Genomic DNA, 12,791 nt, shown 5'->3' on the forward strand with positions numbered 1-12,791 from the left:
TGCAAAAACGTTTTGCTGGCATAATGGAAAGAATGGAGCAGCATGGTCAGGTGAGGCATGCGCTGAAGTGGGTGTTGCTGCTTGGATCGTGTCAGGGGATGGATGAAGAAAGGCTTATCTATCAGGGTGGTGTTCAGGGATCTGTGAGACAGAGATGTGACTCTCAATCAGAGACTCCAGATACAGACATGTACTGTTCTCTTTTTAAGTCCAAGACACTATAGGCAGTAAAATTACTTAGAGTCAAATATCTCTGTTTATTTTTTTTCTTGATCTTTCATAAGGAAGTTTTTCTGAGCTTTTTCCACAGCGGTTTTTGCCTCACTGTCTAGAAATGTTTAGGTGTTTTAAGTTTTCTGTGAGATGACCTAGTTCTGTATTACACTATTCCTGATTATACCTCTTTTTTGCTGCTCGGACAAATTGAAGACTCCCACAGCACCCAATTTCTTGGTCTTTTACATACAGAATAAATAGGTTCCTTGGCAAACTGTCTTCCCTGAAGTGCAGCAAATGTTAAAAAAATACAATGATGTGTAACTTCTCTGTTTCTATGTGAAATAACAATTTAGCAATCAATTTTTACAAAAAAAGCCAACAACAAAACCCACCCTGAGCCCCAAGTACCATAGCTTGTTAGACTTTCTAAGGAAGGCAACAAAATACTAACAGGTTGTCGGAGTCCTTTTAATACATCTGCTCTTGAAAACTACCAAAAATAGTAAAACAGTTCAATACAATTCATAGCAGTGAGGCAGCCACTGCAAGATCATAGCTAATACTGTCTTTGAGTGTTACAGATAATCAATAGAGATCAAAGTTTCAATGTACGTAACAAGAAGAATAGCTTTCTCCTTGATGTTAACCTTCCACATTGGGAACAAGATCATTGATGGAGTTGTATGGGGAGAGGAAATGTATGGGTGATTTCCAAGTTCTTGTTTTGTAGAAAAATAGCATTTTTAGTTGTTACTGGGCAGCAAATACTTTTTAAATGTAGAAGGTTTACTAAAAAGAACACCTATGCCGTACAAGGCATGTTGTCTGGCAGTTGGAGTTGGCAAATAGCGTTATGAGTTATAGGACTTGGCTGTGCCAAACCTTCAAAATTTCAGCACAGACTGTGGTCAAGGCATGGATGCTGCCTTAGTCTTGCAGTGCTTCAGGAATTGCAGGGATCGTTAACGTCAGCAGTTCAGGGGCTTTGTTGTCACCAAAGGCTATATTTGACAGCCCTGAAGAGCTGCTCAGATCTCTGTGGTGCTGTGTGCAGTCTTTGCTCCAAATATGTTGCCTTTTCCAGCATTCATCAAATATTTTTTCCAATGTTCATGTGTTGGGAAAATTTTTAATCATAGGTCAAGAAGTCTTCCTAAATACATTTATAATCAAGGCTGGAAGACGGTGGAGTGAGAAGCCTTCTTAGTTAGGAGAAATGGAAGTGAAATGACTTTGTTGGCATTGAGAGGGACCTTGACAGCCTGAAAAAATGGGCCTACAGGAATCTCATGTAATTCAATAAAGGGAAAGGTCAAGTACTGCACCTGAGGAGGAGTAACCCTTGCACCAGTGCAAGCTGGGGACAACTGGCTGGAAAGCAGTGTTGCAGGAATGGAGCTGGGGGTCCCAGTGGACAAAAAAAGTGGCCATGGACCAGCACTGTGCTCTTGTGGCAGTGAAGACGAGTGTCACCTTGGGCTGCGTTAGGAGTATTGCCATTATGTTGAGGGAGGTGAGCCTTCCCATCTACTCAGTACTGGTGAGGCCACACTTGGAGTGCCAGGTCCAGTTCTGGGCTCCCCAGTGCAAGACAGACATGTACATACTGGGTGTGCCAAGAGAAGGACTGCAAATGTGTTTTAAGGGATCTTAAAGCATCTGGTGTGAGGAGAGGCTGAGGGTTCTGGTGTGTTTAAATACTGATGGAGGTTGTAAAGAGGATGGAGCCACGTTTTTTTCAGTGGTGTCAAGTGACAGGACAAGAGGCAGTAGGCCCAGAGAGTTTTTTCTTACGCTTAAGTGAAAACATTTTTGCTTTAGGGATATTTGAATGCTGGAACAGGCTGTGTTGTGGAGTCCATGTTCTTGGAGGTGCTAAAAACCTGACTGGATATGGTCTTGGGCAGCTAGCTCTAGTTTACTCTGCTTTGAGCAGTGGTGGCTGCAGTAGATGGTCTCCAGAGGTTACTTCCAGGCTCAGCTATTACATGATTCTGTGCAATGATCAGACAAGAAGGCATTTCCTTCAGTTTTGCTTCTCCAGCTGTTGATTTTTCTTCACTGCAGGTGGCTCAGCTGTTGGACAGAAGAGGCTAATTCATTTATAGTGAATTTGGCAGTCATTTCCAAAAGCATCCCCTTATGGAGGGGACAAAACATGTTCTTTTTCCTTACTAATTTCAGAGTGGTCTGGGGTTTTGGCTGTTTTTTTAAGGGTTACTGAGAGAATTCTGTGTTACACCAGGCTTTTACTAGTCATTTTTATCTTGTGCTACAGACTGAATGCCAGTGCTTCTCTCTTCTATTACTCAATTTTTTCCAAACAGAAGCAGAATTTGTTGTGTTTGGGGTTTTTTTGTTTGTTTGGGTTTTTTTTAAATACACTTGTAGCTGTTCACGGTATTTAGAATGCGGGGATGGAAACTGTCTGTGACTGATCCCTTTCACGCTGCTATAGCTTGGCAAAACTGTAGCAGTAAGTAGTCTTGAACTCATTTTTTGTGGAAAACTGGGCTGAGCACCTGCTGGTGGGTTACATCTGGTCTATCTTTGACACATTCTTTTGGGAAAAAAAAGCCAACAACCTGTATAAAGCAGTAAAATACTTCAAAAATGGTAACAGATTTTCATGAAACTAATGGCATCTATCCAAGAGAGCTTGATTTTCTCCTATACAAAAAAGAATAGAGAGAAATATTTTTTTATTTATTTTTTTTTTTTTGGTACAGTGGAGAAGATAAGTCAGTGATTTTCAAACTGTCATGCACAGTTGAACACAGTTGCCTTTGTGGTACAAGGTGTGTTGATAGTCTTAATCCAGAGATAAAATTCCAGATTGCATGTATATTTTGAAATACACATTTCTGACCCTTTAACTTGTAGTTAAAGGATTTCTTCTTTTCTTTCTCTGGTTTTTATAAGTGGAAGAAAAAACCCCATAGCTTTCTCAGCTTTTAGAACTGAAAAAAGATAGAATGTTTCAGGAACAGACAACTGAAGATAGGAGGCAAAGTCCATTATCTTTTTCCCCTCAGCCTTACAAGCTAATAGGGTATCCTTAGCAGCCTTTCTTTATGGTGAACATTTTAGTATATTGTTTCAAATTATAATAGTGCGCAACAGAAATCTGTGTGGTGACATAGTAACATTGTTAATTTTTTTTTCTTTTTCTCCCCACAGGTATCAAGCATGATGGGACTATGTGTGATACTTGTCGACAGCAACCCATCATTGGCATCCGATGGAAGTGTGCTGAATGCACAAATTATGACTTGTGCACAGTTTGCTATCACGGGGACAAACATCACTTGAGGCATCGTTTTTACAGAATTACCACACCAGGAAGTGAGAGGTAAAACATAATATTTTTCCCCCATGAAATTAAATAGGAACAGTTAATTGTGGTTAACTTTCAAACTACAGATTCAGTTACTAAAACTTGAATTAGGTAAGATAGTGGCTTAGGTGTAGATTCTGTTACTGGTTCTGACTCTTTGTGAAGGAGGGTAGCTAGGATGGATCTTTGGAGCTTCGAAGACATGGAAATTTTAGAAAGAATGGAGTAGAGTAAAAAGATATGATTATTCATTTTTTTTAACCCCAGTGCAGTCTTCCTAGTTTTTGTGTTATTATATAGCAACTTTAAAACAAAGGCAGTTATCTTTACACAATGTATAATCACAAAATGATTTTTCAATGAGTTCCTGAATGTGAATGTTTAATTAGGACCAAAAATGGTGCAGACAGATTGATGGAAAATACCCGCCTTGGGGGCTATGAAAAACAGTGATCCGGAGACAAAACCTTTGACTTGAACTGCTTACACTGCTCACTACAGAAAGCAGAAAAAAGATGCCATGAAGCGTTGTTCTACCCTCACCTTTTGGTTTTCATGTTCTTTTCTTAAGCATCAGTTCTTGTCTCCCAGTGAAGAATTCTGAACAAAATTAACATTTAGTGTGTTCCTGCATGGCTGTTCTTCTGTTATTGACTTTAAGTAACTTGTCTAAATGCAAAGCCCTTCTGTGTCATGATTTATCTACCAGTTAAATGAGAACAGCGATACTTGCCTGTTACTAAATACTTGGAGAGCTACAGTAAAGCACTGTGCAAAAGCTATATGCTGTGCTATCATCACCTGTGTGGATAACTCTCCAGGATGTTCTTTCATTAAATCATTGGATCCCTTTTTTTAGATATGATACTCTGTTAAATGTCACGTGTGTAATACAACATTTATATCCCCTTCTTGGAGATGTAAGGCTTGCAAATGTGTAGTAATTCAGTGTTGTGTTGTGCTTCTGTCAGTGCTCTTACAGTTAAAGGAAGTGATCAGAGCACACAGAGTTCTCGTATTGTGTCTTGTAGGGACTGTGCTTATTTTCTCAAACATTTGCCTTGAAGTTTAACTGTGGTTCAAATGCCTGGATCAGTGGCTTAATCAAAAAGTAACTTGTATTTTTTTGAGATTCATGCCAGCAGATTTAGGTACCAAATAGTATGATAAACTGGGTGTCTCAGTTGTTTAGTGCAGAACAATACTTAGAAGTTGGATCCCAGAGTAGAAGGTGATGGGTTAGTGTAATTAATAGAGAATAGGTAACAAAACACAAACCAGTTTTTCTATTTCTTTTTTTTAAAACCTCATTGCTCTTGAGAATGCTGCCAGACTTTTTATATAAATATATTTTTATATTAATATGTATATTAATTTATATTAATTAATAAGAATTGCAGGAAATCTCTTGTATCTTGTCGCGTTCTCCCTATCTTTGTTTATTCCCATTGAGCTCTGTTTTGCAACTCTTATCTAGAAGGCAGCTTCATCTGCCAAGGAGCTGTTTCTATTGGATAAGCTTAGCTGAGAAAAATTGATTAAAGTTTGAGAGAGGAGAAAAGGGCAAAGCTGTTGAATTTGAGGGATGTTTTCATAGGAAAAATGGTAAAAGGCATCTAAGGACGTTTGGATGAAGGAAATCATAAGCTCTATGTGTTTTATTCTTGTGTCTGGGATATCATATGGGCAGCATACCAGAGTAGTGTATGTTGGTTTTGTCTGTTTTGTAGGTGTTGAGAACTTTGTAAACTGCTGCTATAAACAACATACCGGTTTGTTTTCTACCACTTTTAGCCATTTTTATCTAAGTAATACTTCTATGTGCTCTTTGCATTGATTCCAACAGTTTCACTTTCCTGGTCTGCCATCTGCTGGATGTTAAAAATTTAGCAGGAGGGCCGATACACTTTCTGAAGATGTCAGGAAACATTCAGAATTTCAGCTGAAAAATACTTTTGTCTGACAACATTTTCCAGGCATGAAGTAAGAAATCTGGTTACGTGCAGATTTGTAGCTTTTGAGATAATTGAAAAGTCAGGAAATTGTTGGTCTCTTTGTATTTGTAAGATAAATACTCAGGAACTGTTCTGTTTGGGCTCATCCACTTCAGTCCTGTTGAAGTCAGACGGAAAGAAGAGGTTTGCTTTAGAAAAATTACATATTATGACTTAAAAAATGGATGCTGATATATTGAATTAAATTTGCCAAGATATGCTCTAAGAAGTGCGTACAAAATAAACTAAGACATGGAGGGGAAAGAGATGTAGTTCTTAATAGCATAATTCTGAATAAAAATAGCAGGGCAGTTGCAGGACAGTACTGTTGGCCTTAGGGACATCTAAGAGAAACAGAAGTGTGTTGTTTATATGACTCTGTGTTTCTTCAATGATTTCAATGATATGAGTAAAGATCTATATGTAAGTCGTTACAAGATTGTTGCTGGTAGTAGGTAGTTTGGAGAGGAAATTATCATTAGAATGAAAAACTAACACACACAAAATAAATGAGATTTGGAAAGGTCGTGGGGTTTTGTCTTATGGGCTGCTGTTAGAGTTGATAATTGAATGGATGCGATTCATGCACTGAAATCTGCATTTGTAGGTTTATTTTTGTTTCAAGATGCTTTCCTTCCTTCCCATCCTCAAAGATTAGTTTTCCACTTTCTTTGTTATCTTGACGTTTGTGGGTTCTTCTTTTAATAACTTCAGGGTATTGTTGGAGTCTCGCCGTAAATCAAAGAAAATTACAGCAAGAGGAATCTTTGCAGGTGCCAGGGTGGTGCGAGGAGTTGACTGGCAATGGGAAGATCAAGATGGTGGGAATGGGCGTAGAGGAAAGGTAAAAATAAATATGGTTTAAATAAGATGATGTGTTTCTGTATGCTCATGTAATAGTCTCAGTGGCCTTCCTAACTGTAGAGTAAAAATATCATCATAAAAACTAGTATTCTACTTTGCTGGACATCTTTAAATCTTGCTCTGTTACGCTCAAGCATCTAGAAAGAGGAGGGGATGTATACCATGAATGGTTCTCTTAAATTTAAATTTACATTTTTACAATACCAGCACTAAATTTTTAACACTGCTAAATTTTTGTCTTACTTGCTCTGTTTAAGAATGACTTGTTAAAACATTAAGATCTTGGGCATATTTCAGCACTGGTATAAAAACAGCTCTTGAGAATCGCCCTTTCTGGTCATCACTGCGTGCTGTAGTCTACTGCGTGTGGGTCAGCGCATTTGTGTATGGCTTGCACTTGGCTTTCAGTGCTTGCACCCTGGATTTTTGTTTCTCAGCTAATAATTATAGGGACTTTTTCCTGTTTAAATTTAAAAATTTTGCAAGTGTTGGATGTGGATATTATATTACTGGCTTAGCTCATTATATGTGAGCATGTTTGATGTAGTTGTATAATAAAAATACTTGGATTTGAAGATTGCATGGGATGATATGTTGCTAATCGTAATCTTTGCAGATTTTCTGTTTACAACTTAAATTTACCTTGAGAACTAATGAAGGCTTATTAAAAGTCATAGGGAGTGTAAAATATACTGTGACTTTTATCAGAAAACATGAAATATTATGGAAGGAGAATTGGATGACCTTATGTCTTGGTGAACTGATGTGGTTGTTTTGTTACATTTATTTTTAGTACACTTAAGCAGTATTTAAAGTAAAGTGAAAAGTTCGTGAATAAGATATTTGACCTATTTTATATCCTAGATATTTATGGAAGCATTAGGACTTTGGAGGATTTAATTTTGAATTTTATTGAGAGGAAATAATAAATTTAAATCTCTTAAAGCAAGAGATACTCAGTGCAGCTTTTTTCATCTTGATTATTTACCCCTTGCTGTGAATTTGGCAAGTTACTTTGAAATCTCTGAAACTCCGCAAATTAAGAGTCTTAGCCTTCATTGTCTGCTTTAAGTACTAAACTTGAATTAGTGGGATTATTTGCAAGCTGAAAAAAATGTATAAATGCATATAAATATTTTTAATGAGGAAAAGCAGATGGTATATAACAGTAACAGCTTTTAAATAAATACAAATAAGAAAAGACAAATTACGGAAATTGATTATTTTGAATAATGGAAGTGTTTTCAAGATTTGACGCATGGCCTCATGATTTCAGAAATGTCAGGGAAAAGTGCTTTTCACTCTCCTCCTTTTGGACTGCTGTTAAAAAGATTGGTGCTGGAAATAAAACTGTCTCCTAACATAGTCTGCTGCCACCAGACTAATGCAGGTTAAACCAGACAAATTGAAGCAATTAAAATAGTTTTCATCCTGTTTTTCTTAGTAAAATGCTGCTTCTAGTAAGAACATGTGAAAATCTGTTTTATGGTGCTTTAACAGTTCAGATTTTGTTCTTATGCACTTAGGTTGCCTACCAAATACACAAAAGAAAAATAGGCCTACAAAGTATATATTCAGGTTCCCATCTTACTAAGACACCTAGGGAACACTTCTATCAAATAGAAAACAGCTTCAGAATAAATCTAAAGTCCATAAAATTGCTGTATCCTGAATTACTCTGAAGAGATGAATAAAGTTATAAGTTCTCATTGTGCTTCTAAGTCTTTGTTCTAGAAACAATTTTCTTATTTTTAAAAATGAATAGGTAACTGAAATCCAAGATTGGAGTGCATCAAGTCCACATAGCGCAGCATATGTTCTTTGGGACAATGGTGCTAAAAACCTTTACAGAGTTGGCTTTGAGGGCATGGTAAGTATAAAAGAACACAAAGGGTAAAATGCATAGTGGGGGAAGGGTAGTAAGAATAACTTGTTGTGCTTTATTATCCTGCTTTTGTAATACCCTTTGTCAGTTTGCATGCTGTTAGTCAGGTCATTGTGAATTCAGCTGTATGGATCATGCATATGTATTAGCAAAAGAAATCTGATCTGGGAATTTATAAAACATGAATAACTTAAAAAGTTAAGGGCTGGTTTCTGCCAGAGTATGGTAAATTTTTACATCTCATACAAGATTATCTTACTGTGCCACTATTGTGCTTAAATTAAAATTCAGAAAAGAAAAAAGAAGCTTAGTTACAAACTTTTTGAAGACCTTGTTTCTTTTAACTCCTTAACTCTTCAGCACACTTCAAATTTTGGTGTGATTATTGCAAGATTTGCAGGTTTTAAATTACTGGCAACACTCAGAATCCTCTTGAAAGCAAATTTTTTTTTTTCTTTTTTCAACGGAAAGGTGTTGAATGAAGTTACAGTCTTAATTTGCTTTAGCACTAAATTTTTCTCTTTTAACTTCCTGGCTTCTACAGCTACTTCTACAGCTTTAGAGAGAAAAGGTTGGAGTCTGACCTATAAGTGCCTTCTGTTTCTGGGCTTTGTTATCCTAATGTGGGTCAGGGAAAGGTTACTTTGATTATCAGCTGTTTATAACATCTTAATTAGCATTTTCTTTGCATTATTTTTGTTTGATACTGCAGGGAAAAATCATGTTAACGTTGAAGAGTTGTCAGATGTGTATCAGTAATAAAATGTTTAACAATGAGTGGTCTGCTCTTTTGAAAGTAGAATATGTTGCCTTATAGCTTCACTTGAAATAAAGTTTATTCTTAAAATAAAAAATAAATACTAAATACCACTTGCAGTGAATATGTATTTTACTGTCAGATTTAGAGTGAGCATCTTCAGTGCAGGTCAGTTTTTCTGATGCATAAGGATATATTAAGGATGAAATATAAGTCAGTATTGAATTAGATGCTTCATGGTCTGTCTGTCCCGTTCTAAAGAAAATTCTTTATAGACTGACAAAAGGGGAAGTTATATGCAGCATATTGTAGTTGGTATTTTCTCTCCTATTTGTGATGCATGGAAAAGGAACAGAATTACAGAATAGAAGCTGTTATTTAAAGCTCATGAATAGACTGTCAGAAAATTCATCTAAAGTTGGGACAAACTTGTTTTGAGACTTAGAAATCAGTTAAGAATGTTCAGAGATGTGGAATCAATGATAGGAGTATGTGGCCCTGTAAATACAGCTGGGAAGAGACCCCTGCTTGCAAATGAATAACAGTTGACTCAAATGCAAATGGTGCTGATTAAAGAAACACAGCTTATTATTGTAAGGCAGGGTTGCTTGTTTGATAGCTGACAGGCTGCATCTGGTTCTCAAAATTAATCTATCTGGCCTGTCAGCTTTTTCTTGGGAGAGATGAAGATTGGCTGGTGGCACAGCAGGTGCTGGCTGAAAACTTGCATTTATTTGTGGTCAGATCCTTAGTGGATTTGTTTGCTGTTGCTGTGTTTACATACACAGTGGATGAGAGAGGTGCACCTTGCCTTTCTTTGTGAAACCTGTCATTTAAATCTGGAAGTTTCTACTGCCACAGGCCACAAATGCCCAAACTGAAATCTGTTTCTATGATGCTCTTAGGTTGAATAATACGTTCCCTGTGTCTGTAGTAGGGGTAAAGTACTGTTGGCTATAATATGATTATTGACACTGCTTGCATTTCATATCTGTATATTCAGATTCTAAAGCCAGATGGAGCTGCTAACCACATTACCTCCTTTAGGAATACGTGAACGTAGCCCTTTGCAATAAAAGGATATGCTGTATGGAATTGGAGAGTTAATGAGAAGATTGTGATTTAGCTTTTCGGACTTGTCTGTTATTTATTTCTTTGCATCCTTGGCTGTGTGATATGAAGCTGGTAACTTCCATTGGTTTTCAATAAGCATTATATTCTACTGCTTATTAATAGAATGATTTTGCTGTAAAAACTTGAAACAGTACCATCAGCAGGAGGGCCCTAAATCAGTTTTATCAGGAATACCAGGAATCAGTTTTATGCTATGAAATCTCTTTGCCTTTTTTGCTGTGATTAACCCCCTCCTTTTGTTTTTCATTATGGAGGATCTTGCTTTCATCTGTGTAGCCTCTGAAAGAACTGAAACTAGTTATCATCTGTCATTGTCACAGTAATCTGTAAGCCGTTTGTGTACTTTTGTCCACAAATTCTGAATAATTGAGTGCATAAGGGAAATTGAGAAGATTCCTTGCCCTTGTGTTTTTGATGTTGCTTAAAACTTTCTTATTCTGATTGACACCCAATGTCTGTTCATCAACATTTGGGTTACCCAAAGATAATCCTTGAAATTAGAGGATTTTAAGAATAACTTAATAACATTTTTTTTTAAATAAAACCAAGGTAAATGTCTTAGCATGCTAAGCATTGCAGGAGTGTGTTACAAAATGTATAGAAATGTGCTTTCTGCTGCAATTACAACTGTTAGATCTCTAACATAAGCCAAACCTTCAGCTGTAGTCTTTATCTTGGCCCCATTATATTCAGGATTAGGGGTTTAAGATGGAGCAACAAGTATCTTCATTATTTTGTTAAGTTCTATCTAGTGCTGATCAAAACTTATTTAAAGCACACAAACGTGAATTTGGGCTGCTTTTACACATTCGGCAGGTGTTTTTATTACATTATTCACAATGTAGCCAAAGTTAGGTGGCTAGTTGTTTTGGAGCCCAGAAAGAGAGGGAAGAGTTTTGTATACTTTGTGCATTTATTTGCACTTGTCAGCAGACTTTGTTTTGCTTCTTGTTTATGTAGTCTTACTCCTGCACACATATCTTGCAGTCTCAACCAAGCCAAGTTTTTCATCTCTCCATAACTGAGTTGCTTAGAAACATATTTCTGTTAAGCAGAAACATACTTACTGAACCTTTTCCAATTTTATTATTTACAGTATTAACCCACAGGGAAGACTTTTGAAATTATTTCCTTAAAAAAAAGAAAGGTTACACACTGAAAGTTTTTATAAGTGCCTATAATAGATAGATGGTATGATTATAAACTGTTCACTCAGGATTTGCCTGAGGTCTGATCTCCTTTGTAAGAAGCTGTTGCTGTTGTTTTTATACCTCACGCTTCTTTGTCATTTCAGTCACTTTCTCTACCATCTTCTATTTTCTCTATTTATTGATTTCACTTTTCTCAGCTTCACGAAGGTGAAAATTGAGTTCATTAAGTTTGAAATATGGCATTTCTTGTAAACCTTTAGCTAAAACTTGAGGGTTTATCCAGTCCCTTGTTGTCTTAATCAGTTGACAAAGCAGCATGCACTGGGCTTTCTCCATTTGCCCTGTAAAGGCTTATTTCCTTGCCAAAAGCTCTTGTGAGTTTAAAGACTTAAAATGACCTTTAAAGGATGTATTCATAGCTGCCTCAGACACCTGCAGCTGTGCACCATTCCTGCTGCTGTATCTGTAGATGAGTTTTAATTTCTCTCCAGGTATTGCTGCTGGTGTTAGAGTTGCTATTTCAGTGACCCTGGATCAAACATGCTTCTTAGCAGCGCACCTAACTTTCTTATCAAGTCTGTAGACTCCCCTCCCTGATGGATGGCATTCCATATTGATTGGAATAACTTCATAGTTATTGCAGTTGGCAGCTGTTCCTTTGGCGTTGTTTTGCTTTACAAGGTCAAGGATGATGGTGCTCTTCAACCATCTGCCAACACTGCTGACATTGCTGTAACGTAAATTTCTGCATTCCCTGAAGTTTTTATGATGATGAAATTGACTTACCGTCCAATTATACCATTGAAAGAAGAGCAGCAAAGTAAAGCTGTTTTCTGTATTTTGAGTTTGACTGAGCTGGAATGCAAACGAGTTTTTCAGCAAGTCAGAAGGTAGATGCTGGAAGACCAGTGTTCTCACTGTAGGCAAAAACCATTATTACCCACTGCTCGTGCATCAGCTGTTATTACTGATCCGAAAGTCCTGCTGTGCGATGTTTTGTGCTCACGCTCTTAACCTTGAGTTTTCCATTATAATGATTTTCTGCTCAACTGGGGCTTCTGTGTCTTCTCTAACTAAACACAAATTCCACAAAATCTATAGCTTGCTCTTCTGTTTCTTGAAATAATCCTCCTCGGGGTTCATTGATTTCTCCATCAAGTTAGTATGTAAAAGCTTATGTTTTGTTTTCATCTTTGCATGTTTCCACCATGTGTTTATACCCCGCTTCACAGTAGTTCTTTTTCTGTGCACAGTGTCACCGTGAGTCTAAAACGTGCGTTATAACATCCCTTGTGTTTTGGTACATTCTCGTTTGCACTTGTACATCTCATCTCCAAATGATCTGCTATTTCAGTCCATGTACAAGACTCAGAGAGACTCCTGTAACTGGAAAAGCCCCAGTGGGGTTCTCTGAAACGCGGTACAGCAGAGCTGGCCAAGCAAGCACGAG

General features: G+C 37.1%; 1 protein-coding gene across 6 annotated transcripts in view; it reads left to right on the forward strand.

Annotated features, from left to right (window-relative positions):
* MIB1 (MIB E3 ubiquitin protein ligase 1) overlaps window positions 1-12,791 on the forward strand; it is an 83,122-nt gene that overhangs the window by 7,401 nt on the left and 62,930 nt on the right. For all 6 annotated transcript variants that reach the window (XM_040585812.1, XM_040585814.1, XM_040585815.1 and 3 more), the window contains exons 2-4: window positions 3,400-3,571; window positions 6,265-6,394; window positions 8,180-8,284. In XM_040585812.1, the coding sequence (XP_040441746.1) occupies window positions 3,400-3,571; window positions 6,265-6,394; window positions 8,180-8,284 (407 nt within the window). The remainder of the gene's footprint in view (window positions 1-3,399; window positions 3,572-6,264; window positions 6,395-8,179; window positions 8,285-12,791) is intronic.

Source organism: Falco naumanni, chromosome 3 (genome assembly GCF_017639655.2).
Source record: "Falco naumanni isolate bFalNau1 chromosome 3, bFalNau1.pat, whole genome shotgun sequence".
In the NCBI taxonomy this organism is placed as follows: Eukaryota; Metazoa; Chordata; class Aves; order Falconiformes; family Falconidae; genus Falco; species Falco naumanni.